Source organism: Rhinolophus ferrumequinum, chromosome 20, assembly GCF_004115265.2.
Source record: "Rhinolophus ferrumequinum isolate MPI-CBG mRhiFer1 chromosome 20, mRhiFer1_v1.p, whole genome shotgun sequence".
Taxonomy (NCBI): Eukaryota; Metazoa; Chordata; class Mammalia; order Chiroptera; family Rhinolophidae; genus Rhinolophus; species Rhinolophus ferrumequinum.
This window is the reverse complement of record NC_046303.1, coordinates 37,004,936-37,028,111: the sequence shown is the minus strand read 5'-3', so window position 1 is coordinate 37,028,111 and position 23,176 is coordinate 37,004,936. Positions and strand designations below refer to the sequence as shown.

The following is a 23,176-nucleotide window of genomic DNA, read 5'->3' as shown; positions in this document are numbered from 1 at the left end:
CCTTCTCCTCCCTCATTTGTGTTTTTTACTTGCTTCCTCTTATTTGAGAGTTCAGGGCTTTGCCCTGAGCTTCAGGAAAGGTAACACATAGAAGAGTGACTTACTCTCTTTCCTAAATTCCACTAAACATATCTTTAGAGGACTTTTCTACATTGTAATCCTAACTCATTGTAGAAAATTGAAGTAGGATCGTATAAGGGTATTTTTTGTGTGTGTATTAGACGGGGGTGGTGTGGATGATGGTTGTGGTGAGGGAGAATAAAGCACTTTGACTGCCATTCCTCCTTGATTTGGGGAGCATCTTTTGGGTCCAGCATCTTTTGAGCTCACAGAGGTAAAATTCATTATATACATTCACCATTATCATGGCTCTTCTGTCATCTCTGAACAATAAGCACATGAAAAACTCTTTAGTGCAATTTCTAATTGAAGTAGCTTTTAAGGAGGGGCTTTTCTATTTGCTTCTAGCTTACTCTCAGTGGACAGTCCTCACTTTATCAGTTTTTGATTTGCTTTTGAAAGAGGGATAACACCCTTCAGGGCTGCAGCTGTCCAGTTGTGCAGGGAGTTTAATGTCTAGTCCCACAGGCTGAAATCCAACCTGAAGTCAGTCTACTCGTCATGTCATTAGTCCTATCTGGGTGGCATCCAGCTGGAGGCAGGAAAGTCCAGTGTGGGATCGTATACTCAAACCCATCAGTTGGGCTAGCTGATGTGTTCCCCTCTGTGAGGGTAATGCTGAAACATGCGAGATACTGGAATGCATTGAGGTCAAGCATATATTGCATGAAGCTGCAAATCCGTTAGTGTGCTTTAAAACCCATGTATTGCCTTCTTTTCCTTATCCCTGAAGGGAGGTATTTTAATTCCAGATGCTGGAATTACTGTGGTTCAAAGTCTTTCCATCACTGTCTTTGTAATGCCGATGAGTCAAAACCAGAGTTAAACAAAACTAGAAAATATTTTTAAAATAATGTTTAATGAGTACATTTACAAAAATCATTTTTTTTAACATGGGGAAAACATACAAAATAAAAGGTCTATGAGCTTAATAAAAATTTTCTTAAAATACAGGAAATAAACCAACAGTGAAGACTTTAGTCCAACTCTTTTATGTAGAACAGTTTGTATCTGTTAAAAAGAATACAATACAGTTCACTCAATACACCAATTTCTTTCCCAAACTCATTCTTTTCACTTTAAGTAAACTGGAGGAGTTGGCTGTATTAAGGTAATCAAATTGGTTTGATGGTTTGGTGAGGAAAGAAAAAGGAAATTGTCTTCTCTGGTCAGCTGGTGGGGTTCAGAACCTTTGCGTTTGAGGCTGAGGGTCAGGCCCGGCAATGCAGTGCTGTGTTCAAATCACCGGGGGGCGCTCTTTAACTTCTGGCTTCATAGATAGCTTTTAATTAACTACCCAGGTAGAGCATTTTTACTAGGTTATAAAAATAGAGTCCATTTTACTCCAGGAAAGTTTCTGTGCCGTGGTATTTTCTATTTTTAGTGATGAACTGTGACCCAGTAAAAACCTATTACTCTTTTACTATTACTCTTTTGCTTGGTGGATCAAGGATAAATTAATGGATCATATGTTCCGTGTATCTTCTCAATGAACACAAATTGAAATACAAAACAGAATCTGTGCGGGTATCATGAAACCAACACCCTCATCCAATGCCGATGATATTGACTAGATCACTTTAGAAATAATTTGGCAATATATAGCAAATAGTATTAAAAGTTCTTTAATTTTGTAATCCTGATTCTTGGCAATATTCTGAGGAAATAATTTAAAATACGGAAAAAAGTTGTAAGTGCTAAGACAGTCTTTGAAATGTTGTTTTACTAAAAAATGATTATAACCTACATGTTTGATTAGGGCAGTGGTTAATAAATGTGCATTTGAAGTAATATTATGCAGCTACTGATTAAATAATATGCCATGTAAGTAAGAGAACAAAGACGCCAAGACATTACATGAAAAGGAAGGATATAAAATTGAATATACAGTATAGATAGTAGAACTATTTTCAAACAGTTTTATAAAAAAAAAAACTATCCTGGATTATGGGTGGTGTTTTAATATACTTTAATCATTTTGCATAATGTCATGTAGAATATATGATAATGAAAGCAAAAAAAGAAAAAGAGAGAGAGAGAGAAATCGATGGTATTGATAGAGCAGGTAAAAAAATGTCAAACCCAAAGCCTTTTGGTTGTTTGCTTATTTGGGTTATTTGGTTATTTGGTTATTTTGGTTATTTGGTTATGTGGGAAGATCTTGTAGAAATCTCCTTTTAGCTCCATGTATGAGCCAGTAAGGCTAATCCTGCTGAATGTCTTCTTGGAAATGGGACTATCAGCACCGAAAAACAGAGAGAATCATCTTGCATTCCACCAAGAATTTGAGAAAAAACCAAGTCTCATATTACAACTACTGTTCACACCTCTCTGCCTTAACGAACATGCTCCAGAATCATCTGGAGGGCTTGTCTGCCCTAAGACTTGCCATAATTCTTTCTTATCTGTACGTCAGTCAAATTTACACGTTCATTATTCATTTAAGTTCACTGCTTAAAATTATAATGAACTACGATTAATTATAGAAGCTATTCTTTTATACTAGAAATTCATTTCACAGATGATTAATATTGAATAATATTTGGAATACATTATTTACAAAGCCTACCACAATATCTAAATAAAAGTAAACCTAATCTGATGCAATTTTACAAAAACTTATTTAGCTTGCTGTCCAAAATTCTGGTTTATTTGAACTTTTTGTGCAAGGACCCTTCTCAACTTTTCATTGCTTATTGTACATTGAGAAATTCCAAGTGGATATCCCTCGATTTGAACTCAGCCTTTCCTACACCTATTCCTTGTAGAGATGGGATCTTATGACAACTGTATAGATTTGCATATATCCCACCCATGCTTCCAATCAATTGTGATATTTTTGTGTTATAAAACAGTTCTCCACTGTACACCTTTATATTGGTAAAAGCAAAATCAAAGAGCACATTTAACTACAGAATTCACTAGGGCAATATTTATAATCACATTCATGTCCAAAAAACAAAACAAAAAATAATCTCCTTTTTCTTAATTTGTCCCTCTTCTTCAGACTTACTTAATAAAACCCTTATCAGTGGCCACCATCTTACTATTTTTCTCTCTCACTCCATTCAGCTCTTGAACCAGAAAAAGGAAGTTGCATGTGTTTCGCCTGGGTTTTTCAAGATATTAGGTTATGCATGGTGCCCACAACAAGAAGTTTCTAAGTGTCATGCCACAAAGCTAATCTGACCTCAGCCGCCGCTTGTCTCTGGGAAAAGGAGAAACAGGGACCTGCACTAATTCAACACTAATCCGAAATAAAATGGTGTTCTCTTCCAATCTCTTCTCAAAGTCAGGCAACATTTCCTTCTCTGTTCAGAGACTTCAGACCGTGGTGGGCGAAAAATGCTTTCTGAACTGTGCCTGTTATTCTTCTCTAAACGTACAATACAGAACTCCAGGTTCAGCGGTCAGGTGGAATTGAACTTTGCTTTAAATATCTGTTTTTCCATTTAATGGTGATTTTGAGAATTTCGTATTCCTTTCCCAGCCCTGGCGGATCCTTGTGAGGGTCTTGTCTATACATGGCAGTATGAGGATAAACTTGATCACCAGCACAGTGCATGGAATGATGAGTGCTAACACATAGGATGAAGGAAGATACCATCTGAGAATGTAAGGACTGAGGAATCTCTTTCCGCCGTATATCAGAGTGTGGGCTGTGCATAAGATCAGGGTCAAATAACCCAGTTTGGACTAGAAGCAAGAAACAAAAATATGTACATTAACATTATTTAAAGCAAGATACTGTAAGCCAATGAAGGATATTTGTCAACAACCGCAAACCTTTGAAACCTATGATATACAGAACACTCTGCTAAGTACTACTGAAGAAACCATTAACCCTCCTTCAGGATGATAAACATTTCATTAAAAAAAAAAAAAGATTGTGCTGACAAATGACATGGTGATTTCCTCTTAACCTAGTTGGAGGGGAAAGTTTCCCAGGAATCAACTCTTTTGTGTTAGAATAAAGCACTTACCTTGCCTTCTTCCCCAAAGGCAAAATTCTTTCCTTGATCACCTTTTCTGGAGGCCAGAGATGAGTAAGACACAGTATGTCCTAGAAGCACTACATTAGTATACATTACTGACTAAAAGCAGATGCTTGCTAATTTCTATCATAATAAAGAGCAACAAGCAAACTTTACTTTTGTTTGCTTGCTTTGGCCTAAACACTCAATTGTTTATTTCTGTTTTAATGTCTTATATAAAGGTGTTAACATGAGAAAATGTTGACTGCATTTGGTCGCTGGGACAAACTGTAAGACTTTTGAAATTCAAATAGTTTTATGAAATTCAAACCTAATTTCAGTTACTATTCTGTTATAGTGGTTCACAGTGAACATACATCAGAACCATCCGGAGGGCTTGTTAAAACAAATTGCTGGGTCACGTGTCCAGAGTTTCTGATTCATTGTGTCTGGGTGGGGCCTGCAGATTTGTGTATCTAACAAGGTCCCAGGTGATACTGATGCTGCTGGAGCAGGTACTACACTTTAAGGACCACTGGTCAATAAGAGTAGTTACTAACCGCCTTTATTGAGGTATCTGGTGGTTGATATGTGGGGAAAAAAATGTTTTCCTTCTTACAGACCAGCCCTGAGTCTGGTATGATGACAGTAGCATATCTTGCTTTCAGAGGTTTTAAACTTTAATATATGCCTTTACATATCAATATGTCCATATTCTAAGGTTGGTTTTCAGAAGTAGAAATTTTGTCTTTTGGTTTTTCAGCTTTCACTCAGTACATCTTCAGACACAAAGTTTAACAGTTGTTGATGCTTTTCGCTCTATACTCATAGCTGTGGCTTGGAAGTAGTCAGGAATCTTAGCAAGGGATGCCCTCCTAGGAAGTCAAACCATTATGGAATCTGCCTTTTGGTACCAGAATTTAGCATGTACTAATTTGAACTTGTTTCAGTTGCTATTTTTATGAGATTGCTAGGGAACTGATGGAGCAAAACGAAAATGTATGCATGATAGGAGAGAAAAATGCAAATATTTGTAAAACCAGACTCATTTTGCAGTAAAAGTAGATTAAATCTTGACTTCCTTACCTGCACAAATCGGAACTCTCTCCAGTTGACCATGTTGCTAACTGATGGCAAGGAAGTGATCCCCAAAAGCACAAACAGGAAAAATCCAAGGATTCCTAAAGCCACGTATGAATCACTGAGCCAGGCATAAGAGGTATTAAATGGATTTTCTTTCTTGGATGTTGCCTAAGAAAAATTACAAGCAACTTTTAAAAATGACATATTTTACAAACTTCCCAAATTTTAAAGGGACTGAAAATAGCTTTGCATGGTTTATTTGCTCAAGGCAAATTATATGACATTTCTTAATACTCATTTGAAAATAATTGTAGAGAAAATATGCTTAGAACTTATGTTATTGGTAGAAAAAATAATTGGTTCTGCTGGGATTTCATTATAATAGTTGACTCCAGGAGTTGTACAGGGAGTTTTAACTGACCCTATAAATCCTAAAATAAAGAAACATTTACTTAAACCTTGTTTACCATACGGTTTCTTGTTCCCCAAATAAAACAATGTTCTCAAATGACTACATAAAGATTCTATTTTTTTCCTGCTATTATATGCTGATTATATACACATAGTATTTGGGTTCTTTCATGTTTATTATGTTGTAATATATCATCAGGTCTGTCACAACACAGATTTAGAGAAGTCAGGCTCCTGTAATGTGATTCTTGCCCAAGAATGTCCCATGTACCTGTTTGGGAAACAATGTAGAGAAATCCACAGATGCACCGTCAGTGAGTGACTGACTAACAAACTTTGAGACTGAAGGAAGATTGATCAAAACAATTATTTCCAAACTAGGACTGATGCATAGCACTTTCTCTGGGACTGCTTTTTAGATTCCCTGAGTTGATTCTCTCTGAAGTTTCTGACTATGCAGAATATAGTATCTGACATTTGCTCAGAATTGTTTAGTTTTTGATGACAACTTCCCACAAGTCAAACATTAATGTATTTATAAGCACTGTTTTGTGAATTTGTTTACATTCCTGTGAAATATGTTGGAACAGCCACCTTAGTTATAATAACATTGGTTTTGACTTCCAAAAGCAAGTAGCATGCATAAAAATAGAAGCCTGCAAACACACTGGTTTACATTTATTGACTGTCCCCCAAAGGAACTGAAGTAGGTATCATTAGTTTTCCTGAGACACCAATTCTGTCAGTTTATCAGGATCCCGGTTACAGGAATGCAGATCTGGACCCAAGTGAACCTGGGAACTGAACTTTCATTCTCAACAGTTGTATGAGTTCTCATCTGGATTCATTCAAAAATAAAACAAAGCAAAGCAAAAAAACAAAACAAAAAAAACAAACAAAGAAGCAGACATGAGGTGTCTAATGGTAGTTACTTTAAAAAATAAAGATGCTTAGAAGAGTGATTTTTTATAATTGTGACATGGAATATGATGTAGCAAGATTCCACTGTAATTTAAGGAATAGGAGAACACAAGTGAATAGATTTACCTGGGTAGCGGATGTGTTTTGCAACTTCCATCGTACATAATAACGAATAGGAATCACAAGTGTGTAGAGGACGTGAAGGAAGGCAAATCCCAGTGCTATCAAGCCAAGCTGCTTTCTGCAAAGCATCCAGTGGTCAAGCCAGTTTGGGAATCGGCGGAACTTCGTACCTCGGTACAGCTGCAGAATGGCAGCTATAACACCAGGGAGGTAAACCAAGGCAAGCAGTATGAGTGCTGTCACTGGAAAGACACGATTTGGAATGGAAATAGCCATGCGAAACGTGGTATCTTTCTTTTCATAAACATAAGGATAGATTACTTCCCTTATAACACAGTAAAAAAAGAAGAAGACACACAAAGCAGCAGACAAATAGAAGGGGAACCTCCACATTGGAAATAGTTGCAAGGGGTAGTTTTCAATTTCATTGGCTGCCATGAGAGATCCTTGATCCAATGGAGTCAGTCCCAGAGTACGGACAATATCCACCACTCTCTGCTTGGCTTTGCTGTCATTTCCGCAGACAAACACCTGAGTTAAAGATAATTAATTTTGTATTTATTCTTTCTTTAATAATTACTTTGAAAGTTTATACAAGTACCACTCAGAACAAGGACATGTAGTACTGAACTGCTTTTCAAACTAGTATGTTGAATAAACATACTTAAGCAAGATGATGTTTTAAACTTGCACGTGTGTACTGGACAGTTAAGTAAGGAGGGTTTCAAGCTGAGAGTGGTTTTAAGCACATCACACTGATATGAGTTGGTTCTCCATAGTGCGAATCGTTAAATCTTTCTTTTGAATTCATGGGTGCTTCATCACTTATGGAAAGTTTCTAATCTCAGAGAATGAATGGAACCGGTTACGTACAAGATAATGGGAATGTAAAGGATATCCATCAGCAATTTAGCTGTGTTATTTTTCTAGTACTGACAAGATGCCTCCAGAGACGGGCACCACTGGGTTCCATCAAACTAAAGGCTGAGAGTGCAGACAGTGGGAAATAAATGACAACAACGGACCGTCCTAGTTGGTTAAACCCAAGGAAACTATTCATGGAACACATTAGCAGAATGAAATGTTCAGTGGGTGTTTCATTTTGGAATTATATTTTGGAATCTTTGAGGTAAGGGCACATAAAGCATTCACTTTTTAAAGATTGAGAGTGTAAATTCATCATTCTATCTTACCTGCCGACTTGCATCCTGAGCTCCTGACTGGAGAGACCAGGCCGAGATGGTGTTAAATGCTTTCACTACATGGGCTCTTGGCACCAGCTGAGCAAGGTACTCTGCATTAGATTCTGGGTACTGATTGATTTTGAGGTTGTTGCTGACGTCGACCAATATTTTCTCACTGAGAATCTCAGTTAGTTCTGTCAGAAAGTCATAATGTTCCCGGTGGATTGTCAGGATGATGATGTCAGATTTCTGAGCCGCTTCTGAATAGCTAAACACCTCTGCACCACTGGGCAGCAGACTGGACATCCGTGGGTTTCGACTTCCAAAAACCACAGAATAACCACACTGGAGCATTTTAAGTCCCAGTGATCTTCCAAAATCACCGGTTCCAAAAATACATATAGTCTCTTGCTTTTCCGAAAAATTCGTATAAAGAGGAAGTGCATCTGTAGAAGTTTTCTCCATCACTGAAAGATAACACAAATACCCAACAACATATGAATGCTTTGAACATGGAAAAATTAATGAGAATTATCTCCAGGAAACAGTGGTTGACTGACGTTGTTCAAAGCTTCTAATGAATTACATGTATTCCTCACAAAATTTGGAAGGAGTAAAAATTGTCATACATATTCTTGTATGTGTTTCATTTAACAAAATTATTGGTGAAAAACTTCTGTCAAATAAAGAGATATAGTAAAAAAACCAATCCACTTACTGGTGGATGTTTTAAACTATGGACATGTTTTGCAATGATATTATATTTATCGAACACTTAGTCCCAAAAGTTCTCAGTCTGCCTGGCTATTCCCTCACTTCTCTATTCTTTCACCCTGATATATTCTTCTGTCTCTTATATTGTGTTGAACACTACAAGCAAAATACAGATTTGATCAAGTTGCCAGTGTCCTGTAATGAAATGGATGATGTCTTTATTGATATAGTCTCACTGAGATCATATTAATTACTGCAAAGAGAGAGTGATTCTGGTTTCTATTTTGAGTATTTGGAGACCACATTCATTTATTCTATCCTGCCATAAGCTTTTTTTTTTTTTAATGCAGATATTGAATACACAGTACTTTTTGTTGATATTGTCCTACTTCTTACTAGTGGTGTAACCTTGGGTAAGTGACTCAAACTCTTTGTGTCTCAGTGTCGTCATCTTTAACATGAGAGACTGATAGTACCTGCTTTACAGACATTGTAATGATCAAATGAATTAATGTATCTGAAAGCAATTCTTAAGACATAGTAAATTAGCTGTTAATAGTTTACTTAATAACCTATTAATTATCTAATTAATCAACCTATTAATTATCTAATTAAGTAATCTTTATATAAATTCTGTAAATTAAGGGTTAATTATGCTTCTGTAACTGTGTTTATTGGAAATACATAAAATTTATCTGAAACATCATTCAATCATTCTTAAGAAGCTTCTGCTTTCCGCACTTATTTTTTTAATAAATAAAAAATGCATGAAATAGCTTTATCAAAACATAGATGTAAAAACAGCTCAAGTGTGAATTTCTCTCATTTGTAATCCTTTCACATTTTATTTGAATATTTCTCTCTTAAAATGCAGCTTGGCAATCCAATGTCACACACTTGGGCTGTTTTCCCAACCATTAAAATTTATTTTCACTCTGAAACCTTCAGAGATATCACTGGGAAAATTGAAGATACAAAACCACTAATGAGATATTAAAATATCACTGGCTGACATAGAACGAAATATAGTTATTCCATTGGGCAGTTAGTTGCTCCTCATCAAGTTATCGAACTTCTAAGGTTGATAATTGTGTTGGCCACATCTTGAACTTCGCATCAAATCCTCCTGGTTCTATTTCCAGTCCTTGGGCAAGAACTGAGCTCTGCTCAGAGTCCACTGCCCACCAGTGGCTCACTTTGGGGCCTCACATCTTGCATCTCTTGATTCTTGCTCTGGGACTTTTCTGATACCTGTGTCTGCACAGCACTCAGACCAGTGAGGGTTGGCTTCCCCTTTCGTCTCCCGGCACACAGTTCTGACAAATTCCATAAGTTTCGTGAGAAAGTCCCCGTAGATCAGAGCACCACCCATCTGTAGCAGTGGGCAGCTTCATGCCCTCTTGTCCCATCTTTCCCACCTACTCTGGTTTATTCACTTTGCCCCGCACTCCTGCTCCCTGTAATTATTTACCTAATAAACCATCTGCACACAAGCCTTTGTCACAGCTCTGCTTGCAAATCAACCCAGGATAATACAATATTTTGATTATTTTTTTTTCATGGAAAAAGGAAAATGATCAGACCTCAGGTTACCAAAACTAGGATGACAAAATAACATGTAAAAATAAAAAGTTAGTAATTATTTGGAAGAATTGAATCTCAAACTCTTGGAAAATATCCTAAAAATAGGAGTGCATAAAAATGAGATGTATGCATGCTCTAAACCACAAAGGAGATCAAGGTGAGGGTGCATTTTACAGTAAGTACTATGTGAAGAAGGAAGTTACACCCATTTCGTATTATTTGTAACTCAAAATAGCTCCTGTCTGTAAACATGAATTTATAGAAGCAGTAAGATTTCTTGTTTAAAGACTTAAAAAAAGTTGTCTAATCCTATTTTCCTCCTAGATGTAGGATGAAAGAAATACAGCAAATAAGAAAGGTGGCAAACAGGAAGCAGAGTTATTAAGGGAAAGATGGGTTAAAACAGATAAGACGTAACATAGTGGTGTCCTCTCTTTCCTTCAGTTCTTCATAAACCTCAATTGCATAACAGGAAACACAACAAGAATAACTCGTGACTTGGGAAATCTCCAGGACTGGTTTTGCCTCCTGTAGAAGCAATTCCCAGAGGGGATCCTTGAGAGGAGAGCCAAGACAGGTAAAGTGATCCCACAAGGGTGTTTGTAGAGATTAGAGATGGGCAACCAGTGACGCAGATGCAAAGGTGACTGTGAAAGCCATGGTAGCATGGTAGCAGCCACCTCTGAAACGCTTGTGTGTGTGTGTCTGAGAGAGAGAGAGAGAGAGAGAGAGAGAGAGAGAGAGAGAGAGAGAGAGAGAGAGAGAGATTGAGAGAGAGAGAGAGAGAGAGAGAGAGAGAGAAGAGGGCCCAGGTGTGGAGTCTTGCCCATCATCTCCGTCTGTCTGCAGGTCCCACCCCAGGCCTTGGGCACCTGAGGCAGTCTTCTTCTGGGATGTTAGGGCCAGTCTAGTGTGTGTGTGTTTTCCTTCTCTCACATCCCAGAAGTCAGAGATCAGAGGCCTAGGCCACTTACAGTTTCAGAGGATTTTAGCATTATTAAAACTATGGACATGTCCAAACAGGATTACAAAATTTGCCTATTTTAATTGCTTATATGTAACAAATCAGTGCTATTAACAAAAACCAAATCCTTTCACTTGAAATAATTATATATTCAGGGAAAGTTGTAAAGCTAGTACAAGAGGTTTCTGTGCGTCCTTCACCATTTCCTGTGATGATGGAAAAAAATAAAATGGGAAAAGCATTGCTAGGAGAGTCACTTTATACAAAATAGAGTCAGGAGGGTATTAGGGAAGTGGGGTCTGCGTACATCTTCTACCTCAGTTCGCAGAGCTGCTACCATATTAAGTTGCTAAACCTGTTGCTAAACTTCGCTCAACACTGACTCATAAACATCCTGAAACAACAACTGCCCTGTGGACACATATGGACTTTTACCTCCTCCTTGTTATTTTCACCACCTTTGTTTGTATACGGGAACTAACCAATCTCTGTTACACTAGCCAGCAATTCTTCATTTGCATGAAAGAATTACACTGTGGTTTTTACTTTTACAGATCTTTCTTTGTTCTCTCTGGAGGCCAACCTGGGTTGCTACCTAGTAAGTCTGTGTTTTAGGATTCAAATCCTTTAAGACCCCAAATAAACTTTTAACCTGTTTTACATCCTCATATCTCTATTGGTTAACACCTCCAATGGTTGGTTACATTTTACATAGCTACAGGACAATAGCAAAACTGGAAACTGACATTGGTATAAAGAGTGTGTAAAGTTCTGTGTCATTTTATCCCATATGTAGGTTCACGTGTCCACTAGTGCAGTCAGGGTACAGAACTGTTCAGCCATACTTTACCCTGTCTCTGCCTCCCCCAACCTCTGGCAACCATTAATCTGTTCTCTAACTCTATAATTTTGTCATTTTGAGAATGTTATATAAATAAAATCCCACAAAAAGTAACCTTTGTATATTGACTTTTTTTTTTTTCACTTTGCTAAGGCTCTTGAGATCCATCAAAGTTGGTGTATGTATCAATAGTTCATTCTTGTGTATTGTCCAATAGTAATGTACGGTATGGCCTTTTCATTTGCTTATTTGCTACCTGTATGTCCTGTTAGGTAAAAAGTCTCTTTATGTCTTTTGCCATTTTCTAATAGGATTGTTTGTCTTTCAACTGTTGAGTGTTTCTAATTCTTGTATGGTCTAGATATGAGGCTTTTGTAGATTTGTTTTTCAAATATTTTCTCCTAGTCTGTAGACTATTTTCATCTTCCCAGCAGGGTCATTCACAGAGCAAGGATTTCTAACTTTGAAGAAATTCAATACACACACACACACACACACACACACGGTGCCAAAAAAATGTATACACATTTTAAGAAAGGAAAAAGCTATTAAAATTGTAATAATATGTACCGATAACAAAAGATGAATATAAGTCACATTTGACTTCTGCAGTTATAAGAGGTACTCAAAGTGGTTACCATCAGCGTCCAGATACTTCTGATTAAGGTGAACTACTGCTTGAGCAACGTTGACCAAAGTGTCCACTTGTATACATTTTACATATTATATATATAATATATATATTTATATATTTAAAAATATTTTATATATTTAATATATATATATATGTGTATGTATTTTCTTTTATGGATTGTGCTTTGATATCATATCTAAGAATTCTTCACCAAGCCCCCTAGGTCCTGAATATTTTCTCCTAAAAGTTTTATAGTTTTAGGAGGTTTAAACGTTTTATACTTTACATTTAAATCCATTATCCACTTGAATTAATTTTGGTATAAAGTGTAAGGTTTAAGCCAAGGTTATTATCATTATTTTTTTATGTTTTGGCCTATCAATATCTAATTACTTCCCTAACATTTGTTTAAAAAGATCATCCTTCTTTCATTAAATTGATTTTGCAACTTTGTCAAAAATCAGTTGTCTGCACATGTGTGGGTCTGTTTCTGGGTTCTCTGTTCTGTTCCATTGATCTATGATTTAAATGTCCACTCTTGGCCTCTGACTCTAGTTATATAGTGAGGCTTAAAGTCCAGTAGACTGATTCTTCCCACTTTTTTATTATTGTTATTATTTTTTATTTTATGGACTGTTTCAGATATTCTAATTCCTTTGCCTTTCAATATAAGTTTTAGGGTAATCTTGTTCATACATATATATATCATATATTTAAATGTATATTTTAAATCAATGCTTTTTAACATATTCCAAAAATACAATGCAACCTATTTGTTTTGTTTAGGAGATAATAATAGGCTGTATTAAAATACTAATTCATACTAAAGCATAATAGCAATGTGTAGATGTCTGATAAATGGATTCCAAGTTAAAGTTGTATGATGGACTTCTTTCCATCCTCGCAGTATATTTCTGTGTATGCATAGACTACATTTGGAGAACATATCAAAATAAAATTTTGAAGTCCTTTGTGTATCAGCAGCCAGGGGCAGCCCCCAGCCCTGGAATAGAACTTGTTCTCCACTCCTCTTAGAAAGACGAAGGTTCAACAACCCAACCATGCCCCTTCTAAAAGGTGTGCACTTTCTTGCCTTGTTCTTGGAAAACGGGCCATTTGTTTCCCCTAGCGTTTTCGCAGAATGAAGAGGAAAATATATAAATATTTATGTATATAAGACCATTTGTAGAAGAGAAAGGAAAGAAAATGTTCCCCTCTCTCTGTGGCAGATATGCCTGAAAGAAAAAAAAAATTAGCCTTGAATTAGCCATGAATTCCTCCTATATCTTTTATTCGGAGAAATCCACAGAAAGTACAAATCCAGGAAAATTCTTTTATGTAAAATTCAAGCTTATTTTCATATATTATTAGAAGTTTTATTTGTTTTTAAGCTCACCCAATTTTACATATTTGTACAAACTAAAAATGCAAAAAAAAAATTTCACTGGAAAAGGTTTGGAGGTAATCATAAAACAACTATAAAAACAAAACTATCAACATCACAACACACAATTGTGAGTAATAGAAATAGTGTGCTTGGAACCATAATAAAATCCTAGGTAGACAAAGAAATACCCATCCATAGAGTTTGGTTCGGAGGGGAATAGAAGGAGAGGGGAAACAGCTGGTGGCATGGACATGTCTTCCTGGCTCTCTTTGCAGTCTTTTCATTCAATCATCAGAGCATCTTAGAATCATTAAGGCTTATAGAAGGTAAATACCTCTGCAAAGGATTACACTAGAAACCAATGGTTCTCATTCATCCCTGGTGCACATAAGAATCAGGGGAGAACTTTTATAAATACTGATGATCAGACTGTTGGCGTGTCTGAATCAATTGGTCTAGGGCAGAGTCTGGACATTTTTTTTTTTTTAAAGCTCCCCAGATGATTGCACTATAGAGCCAAATTGCAAACCATTGCCTGTTAGTTTTCAGTTAATGGCCTGCTACAATGCTTCTCTTCCCCGGTCAGCTGGGCAGCTATTAAGTGCTACGGTCCCACCTGCTGAGATCTGAATCAGTTGGTCTAAGGGAGAGCCCAGATATTAAAAAAAATAAACCAAACCAAACAATTCTAAGAAGCACCAGCTCTGAGACCCACTGGAAATGGATAAGGACAAGGGTATCTTTTTCGGATAGGAATGGTGGGAGGAGAAAGACCGAAGGAGAACAGGGTGTGAATAAGGTTGTAAGGGGATGAAGAAACATTTCACCTGCTTTATAATTTTCCCCCTAACTAAGCACAGGCTGGGTCTGAGAGGCTAGAGTTCCTATTTTTATGAAACCCAGAGGCAAGCATGTTGTGCCGGCCCCACAAGGATGAGAGTCAAGGCAGCCAGACTCAAGACTTGGTGTCAGACTGCAGGTAAGCTTTGCTCTGTAACCCTCTCAAGGAAACCGTGAAGAGTTGCCCTCCAGGACCCACAAAGTTATAGTTTGATCAAATCCACCCACAAATCTGTGATGCTGCTCTTTAATAGCCACTCGCACACAGTGCTCTACAATGTCTCGTGTATCATTTGGACGAAACCTTGGTTAAAGATATTCTGTTTCTCTCTCCATTTGATTGTTCATACAAGATTTTGAATTCCTCTGACAGTATCTCCTCTGCGTCCCCCGCCACTTACACACCTTGGTGTGACAGCACACAAATGGAATGATCTGGCTTGGCAATTTCCAGGAAGTTTAGAATACAAATAACAGTTCTAAACTCTGTAAGATGTGACAGGAGTCTTCATTTTAATTTGATGTCTGTAAACAGGACTTGTTTTATTTTGTGTTATTATTTTTAAAGAATAGCATGCCAAGAACAAGCCTTAAATTTAAAACTGGCCCAGTAGATACAAAATAATTTTAAATGGAGTCTATTTTCTATCAGTCAGACTACTGTAAATATAACAGTGAGGGGTGTCATATAAGTGGGGTGCTTACTACCATAAATGTATATTAAAATTAATGTCTGCTTTTGAAATTTTATTTTGAACAGTACCTTGAGACACCTGGAGCATTCTTTTTTAAAAGTTTTTTTTTTTTTAAGTTACAGTTGACATTCAATATTATTTTATATTAGTTTCAGGTGTACTGCATAGTGTTTAGCCATTTATATAATCTATGCAGTGATCCCCCCGATTAGACTAGTACCCACCTGGTACTATACATATGTAGTGCAGGGGACCCTGCTCGCTGCGCCATTTGTCGTGCGGGGTGTCAGGCGGGGTCTCTGGTCGCACTCCCCACATAAGAACGCAGGACATGGTGAGGCCAAAAAGGAACACCCACGGAGCCATAGGTAGGGGAGTCATACCACTATACTCTTACTGGCGGCTGGGTTGGAGACACAGGAACCAGGAGCAACACAATTCTCAACCCTCACTGTGCCGCTTGCAGACTCAGCCACCCTCTTCTTGCTAGCTCCCCCTTTTTTTGCTAGCCTAGCCACGGCAGTTATATTATTGCCCAATGGCTCACTGTTTACAGCTGACGGCCAACTAGCCACAGCTGATGGCCATTTGATCACAGTCGATGGCCATTTACTACCTGAGCCAGCACCTTTCTATGTGAGGCCGAGAGCCTGGAAACTGCTTTCTGGGGCTCTGTCCCCACAACATAATTGTTGCAACATTATTGACTATATTCTCTATGCTGTACTTTACATCCCTGTGACTATAATAATGTTTATTTTTAAGTTATTTGCTGAAATTCTAGTTCAATTGAAAATCTTATTGTTTTCACATTTTGATCTCAGCTGCATCAGTCAAGATAATGAAGATTGTTTTCTGATTCCCTGGCCAAGAATTTCATCAGGTAGGTTCATTATCCACTCACTGTCTAGGCTGGTTTAGTTCATGTGCTGAAAGCCTGGGGCTCATGACAACAAGATCAGGGATTCAGTCGTGTCTAGGTTAATTTGCCTTGACCTCTTTTTACATTCTAAATCCTGAACAACTTCTTACAAACCTGTGGTTCACCAAAGATTCAGTCCTCAGACCTGGATTGTCACCATCAGAAAAACAACTCTCTTTCACTGCTTGAGTGGCATTTGGTTTGTAGAACCACATGTGCATTGCTGGTTGGCTAATTTGCAGTTTACAACGACCCACTTAATATTTAGTATAAATTAGTAGGTTTTTCTTTTCTAGGACTACTGTAATGATTTAGTCATTTCAATTTTGAGTTAACTTGGTTTGAATTAATTTCCTATGAAGTCGTTTATTTTCACATGAAGACCACTAGAAATTATCTAGATGTTGGATAACTACCAAATCAGTTTGGGGCTAGAGCAGTTTCACTGTGGATCTGATCCCACTCCTCAAACCCTGCTGATGAGGGAACTCCATTCTGCTTACAAGTGTGTCCTTATCATTTTTAGAAATCTCCTGGGGGTGGTTCCCACGTTCTTATAAATATAGTCTCCTTCGTCTTATTTTGGGTACCATTTTTTTCCCCCATTTTTAATCTGGCTCGCGGAGGCAAGAGCTCCCAACAGCCATGTAGCCTTTGTCAAGATCAGCTCCAACTGTGGGACATGATCCGGCCTCGCAGCTCCTCTGTTTTTTACCTCAGGAGAGAAAGTACTCTTCCCCCTTCTTGTGTTATACTCTGATAAGTCTGAGAGCAGTGCTTGCTGATAAATATTTTTTAAGCAAACAGTTCTTTTAATTACTAGGTTTTAAATCTCAGCTCATTTCAGTGGTGTGGCCGGAGCCGGCTCGCTGGCTGAAAGTTTGAAATAAGCTCTGAGGGCTTATTTCACATTATGAAAATCAACAAATGCTACAAATCAGGACAGCTGTTTTTCTTTTTAGAGCTGTTTACCAGCACGTTACTGACTCTTTCTCTATTTCTCATCCTTTTTTCCCCAAGACTCTGGCATGTGACCACGGAAATGGCAAAATAATTTGGCTGACAGGATGATACATTTTTCTAATTCTTCACCTTAGGCCTCAATCTCTTTCCTTAGGGGCCTCCCTTCTCAGAAGACTCCTAGATTCTTAATGAAAACAGAATCCATGTGGATCCCTTTACCCCAGCAAATGTCCCAGACTCTTCCCCACTCCACACATGAAGTTAAGACAATTTGGGCCGTAAATCTGTTACTGCCGCTAGATTCTTGGTTCTCTCAGGGAGATAGATACAGGACCTCTTTGTGTACCCCGCTCCCCAAACACAAATCTTCCAATTTTCCAGACATGTCTCAAGAAACATAAAAAAAAGAAAACAAACAATAAAAAACCCTGATATTATAATTTGGGATCTATAAGTCTAGGATAGCCAACATTTTCATTATTAAGTGCAATGAACCACTTACCAACCTGCTCATTGCTTTCCTCCCATCTCCTCCCATTTCCCGTACCACTCCTGTCAGGGCAATTAAATAGGAGGAAATAATCATTTTAGTACTTGGATACTGACGTCCTTTAGTACTGGAGAATAACTAGAAACATAATATTTTTTTATAAGAACGATTTAATATAACTTAGTTCTTTTGACGTATTCAGTAGGCTTTATATCTTATGTCTTCAGACATTAAAGAAAGGCTAAAATGCTTTTACTTAAGTTAAACTAATTAAAACCTTTAGAAATTCAATATTCTAATTTTCATGACCTCAGTTAAGTATCTTACTTGCATTATGTCACTCTTTAAAATGAATTAGACTCCGAGTATTATAGTTACGAATTTATTATGAAACTTACCCAGTCTAGCATCACAATAGGTTTACTAAAATTAAGGTTAATGAGAAGAAACACCAAGGTGTTTCTCCTTTGCAAAAACAGTTATCTTAATTTCCACTATTTACTTTATATGTACTGTACAATACAAAACAATCTCACGCTTCTCCCCAAATGGCAGATGGTTGAAATCTGGACACTTGACTCTATGAACTACTACAGTACAGCGGACATCCATGCTCATAACCTACTATGTCCATGATGGTCAGCATTTTCCAAAAATAAAAATTAGAATTACCAACGATATCTTGGTAGAATTTCATGGTTTGATGGATTTATTGAAGAGCCTCTCTTCAATGTTGAGTGCTATGCAAGAGGGATAAAGTGATACATGAGACTGGTCTGATCTTCAGGGGGATCCAGTCTTGGGGAGGATGTAGACGCATGATCAAACTGGTACAACACAGTGTGTGAGGACCTGAGCAGAGGAATGTGCAGAGTGGATCCCAGACCAGAGAAGGGGCACAAATCTGCCTGGGAAACAGGGCAAGAAAGTTTACCCAAGTCTGTGCAAAATTGCTTCAGCCACCAATTAACCGGCTCAAAGCTGTTTCCACACCCTGTAAAAAGAGCAGGTATAAATGAAAGATGCATAATCAGTGTCTGCTGTTAATTCCGCCTCCTGTTCCCGTGCTCCTCAGTGTTAATGCAATCATGCTCGATGGAGCCCAGGCTCAGTTCTTAATGCCATTTTCCCCTTCAATATTCTTTAGAGCTAAGGCAAAAGAGACTATCTTTGTGTTTGTGTTCTAATAACCCTCTAGGAGATATGCTATACAGTTACATTAAAACACCTCTCAGCTTTCTTTTTATTCAGAATGAGAGTTCCTAATTTTTCAAAATTACCTTTTGCACACATTTCCTTACTTGTAAGATGAAAACTGAACTTTATTTCATCCTGACATTAGGATTGATCATGTAATCTGCATTTAAAATAAACATATTTCTCTCAAAACTTTTCGGAAATATATGACTGTCCAAGTATAATATGGTAAGACCCCTTCACACATGGATGAATACCCTCTCCTAGAACGTTGTGGAGAAGCATTTAGATTAGGATGTCAATGGCCTGTCTTGTTAATTAAAGTAGAAATACTTCTTTTAGTAGAATACTGCATTTTTTTCTGCAGCGATATATTTCTGAAAGATGATCTTCCAACAGTGCAAGCATTCTTTGTTCTTTTTTCCTTAATGATTTCGGAAGAATAGATTGTTCATATGCATAAGCCAAGTCTGTTTTCTTATCAAGCATTGTTTTAAGCATTAATTACCCTTTAGTTATTTACCTATTTTATTCCTTCCAAGAATGATGTCTTCTCAGCAAAAAAACAAGTGTTGATTCAAATCATTTTGGAAATGACTGAAAAGCGGTTCAAAATTTCTTGAGTAGGTCTAACACATCATATGGTACTCCTCGGGAAGTGTTCATAACTAATTAATGACCCATTCTCTTTGGATGTACAAAAAAATAGACTCCAACAGGTGACTTCAGAGGTCTTGTCTTTGTAAATCTTATTTCTATCATCTCTGGCTTAACTACAACTTAAAAACTATCCCACCCAGAAAACCTTATTATCCCAGATTTTCACAGTAGGAATTATAGATAGATGTGGATGCAGAAACTTAACAAATAAGAGCACAATTCCTCCTAAGAGGACAATTCAGAGGAAATTAGCTACAAGGTAGCCTAGCAAGTCTTCAAATTTGAAGGGTGATTGTATTTTTGTTTTGCCAGCAGCTTATTAGCCTTCTTAAAATTTTAAAAGGGAATGATTTTTAAACAGCAGTTGATAAAAGATTTAAGTGACTTACAAAGAGAACTAGATGGTTAGGATCATGAAATCCTGAATTGTGTTTCTGAGGGAGACCTTAAAAGGAGTATCCATATCTTTTTAATAATGGCATTAATAAAAGTGATGTAGCGGTCCCTCAGAAAACAAGGAAATCCCGAGTGACTGCTCAGGGTTTCTTCAATTTTGAAATTCTATGACAAAGCATCTATTTTTTTTTTTTTAACTATTCAGAACAAGGCTCAAGGCCCAGAGTTTTCAATTTATTACCAGGTTTATAAAAATTTATTTGGTTACTTCTAACAACGGTTAGCAAGCTTAAGCAAGGCAGAATTCTGAAAATTGTTCTCAAGTTAGGGGTCAGGCCTTATACACGCCCAACCTCAAGTTTCTATGTGAACTTCAGCAGAACCATAAACATTGCCAAATGGAGACAGTGCTATGACCCAATGTCTCTATATACATGTACCATTTACTTTAAAACCTCGAAGTCTAATAAATAGGGAGTGCTTCATCCTGTTTTATGGGTTGGTGGTGTTTGCCATGCAGGTAGAATACATACAGGTAGAATTTCATACTGTGCTAAATCACAGCATTCTGAAAAACTTGGGGCCTTGCAAAAGGCCATATCTCAAAAAAGTCACTGCTTCAAAATAAATCTGCCATTTTATAAAATTACACCTACTGTATCAGAAAAAAATGTTCTTTCGTGTGAGTGACATTTATGAGACTGCCATTTATAGGGAATAGGACATTTTCACATAGCAAGGCTGAAGAATGGTTTTGAAAGCTGAAAGTACTCTGAATGATAAATGTGGTAGAAGTCTAAGATACTTATGTGGGAAGAGATTCTCTCCCTAGCTGGGTAGTTTCCCTATAAAAATGAAACCTGCATTACTATGGAGAGAGTAATTACTCAGTTATACTTATAGCATTAATAAGATTGTCAAACCCTCAAGCAACTTTAGTCATGGATTTTCACCTTGTTAGAGTTGGACTTTGTAGATCGTCTGATCCAATAGTCCTTTATTTTACACATGTGGAAACTGAGTCATTAAGCTTCTGGTTAGAACTAGGAAGATAATTCTCCAACCCCCATCTCCATTCTCCAACCAGTTCACTTTCCATCACACCAGTCATCTTTTAAAGAAAGTTCCTGAATTACCATCCAGAGAAAGAACTACCTTCTTACAGCCTCTGAACAAACAGGGAACCAAGGTTTTATTTCCTCTTCACAATAAATTACATTTCAAATAACATTTCTCTGGAAAGGCAATCATGGAACTACAGAAGGAAACTTAAATCAAAATCAAGGAGGGAAGTGGTTGCAGATCTCAGGACAAATTTTAGCTCTTGGTCAAGAAGTGACCTCAGATCTGAGACTGTGGAAACTGCCCAAACCACATTCTTCCAGGCTCCCTTCTGATAGGCACTACAACATTGTCCTTATCCAGAAATAAGAGAGGAATCCAAATCCCTAAGTCTTATTCTTTCAGACTTCTCTGGACTTCTCTGCACCGTGGGGTAGAGATGAGAGATAAAACGCCAGGAAGCTAGACGCTTGCTGAATTCCTTCACTGATCCAGCGACACTGTTGGGTGGCCTTTCCCAGAGAGGGGTGCAGGGGCGCACACTGGGGAGTTTGCAAGCACGTTCTTCCCAGTGCGAGCGGGCTTGGTGAGTGGGGTCCTGAAAGCAGGGGCTCCAGGTAGGCTGAAGCAGGTAAGGGAGGGGGGTCCTGTGGCGAAAGGTACAAGGCTAATAATAGCCAGCAACGTGACCCACCTGCGGGAGGGGTGCTTCCAAGCTGCTGTGGTCTAGGGCAGCTGCAGCCGGGAGCGCTGCCACGGGCCAGGCTGGGACAGGGCGACACAGCCTTGCTCCAGCTCAGCGCTGTGGCTCGCGCTCTCGCTCTCGCTGGCTTAAGAAGGCAGAGTGGGGAGGGAGGACCCACTAGATTTCGTAAGAGAAAGGGTGAAGAAAGAGTTTCCAGGAAGTGTTCAAGTTGGGAATCCCAGGCAGCTGGAAGGACCAGAACTTCCCGTTCTGCCACTGCAGCTTTCTTTCCTCCAGATGTTGCCCTCTGATCTCCTGGCAGGGAGGTTTTTAGGGGTTTTCCCCAGAGTCCTTAGGATCTGTGCATTCCTGGCAGATTGCGGCTTGGAGAGGCTGAAAAGGACCTCTTTACTGAAAGAGCAAGAGGGCCCGCCCTCTTTGAGTAGCTGAGAAAACACCACTTGGTCAATGACAGCTTCTAGGTGTTTCTTTTGATGCCATCTTGTCTCAAGGTAAAAGGTGACATCTTTCCCTTCTGCTTGGAAGCCCTGGATTCTTCTGGGGCTCGTAACTTGGATGATTTAGAATTTGGAGGTTTTAATTTAGGTAGATTGAATCATTTAAAAGAAACAAACCAAGCAAAAGAAAGGGATGATATTCGGGATACCTTATTGTTGATCTGTATCTATAGCTATATAATATTGCAGAATAATATGCAATAATACATATTGAATAATTGGATTGATATGTCTTTCTATAGTGGAGGAGCTTAAAAGCCACAGCTATGGTGGTTTAAAGTTTAACTAATGATAATAACCTATGAGGCAAAGCACTGCCAAACTCTGTGGTCTAGAACCCAGAGTCCTGCCAATCAGCCTCTCAGCCATCTCTGGTCTTAAGTTCCGTGGCATGCTTGCCAAGGTCCAGATGTTCAGCCTTACTGGAGGCCTCTTCCCAGCACTTCTGAGTCAATTTTCCCTTTGCCTGGATAGTAGCTCTCCCCAGGGCATCTCATGGAGTCAGCTCAGATTCCATGTCTTTCAAGAAGTCACAAGCTGCAATTAATCTTTTAGTTTTCCATATAATGTAGTTTATGCTTCTAATACAGCAATAGGGAAAATTGCCTCTTAAAAGAGTTATCACGTATGTATCTCCTCTCCTGAACTGCAAGCAGTGAGGGTTAATCCTTTTCAGCCTGGAATTCTCCTAGTATACCTAGTATAGTGCTTTGCATATAATAGGTACTCATATTTATTGCGCTCGTTAACAAATCTACTGCCAATTATTATAGCTTGCTACAAGCTCATCTGATAGTGTTTACCGGGC

At 38.0% G+C, this 23,176-nt stretch overlaps 1 protein-coding gene across 1 annotated transcript; it reads right to left on the bottom strand.

Moving 5' to 3' along the window:
• Positions 1-2,850: 2,850 nt before the first annotated feature.
• On the bottom strand, positions 2,851-22,010 carry STEAP4 (STEAP4 metalloreductase). Its single transcript, XM_033088758.1, has 5 exons — positions 21,860-22,010; positions 7,826-8,283; positions 6,636-7,163; positions 5,181-5,345; positions 2,851-3,816 (listed from the first exon to the last, which is right to left on the bottom strand). The coding sequence occupies exons 2-5, from the start codon at positions 8,279-8,281 to the stop codon at positions 3,553-3,555; spliced, it is 1,413 nt and encodes a 470-aa protein (XP_032944649.1). The 5' UTR covers positions 8,282-8,283; positions 21,860-22,010; the 3' UTR covers positions 2,851-3,552.
• Between the last annotated feature and the right edge of the window lie 1,166 nt (positions 22,011-23,176).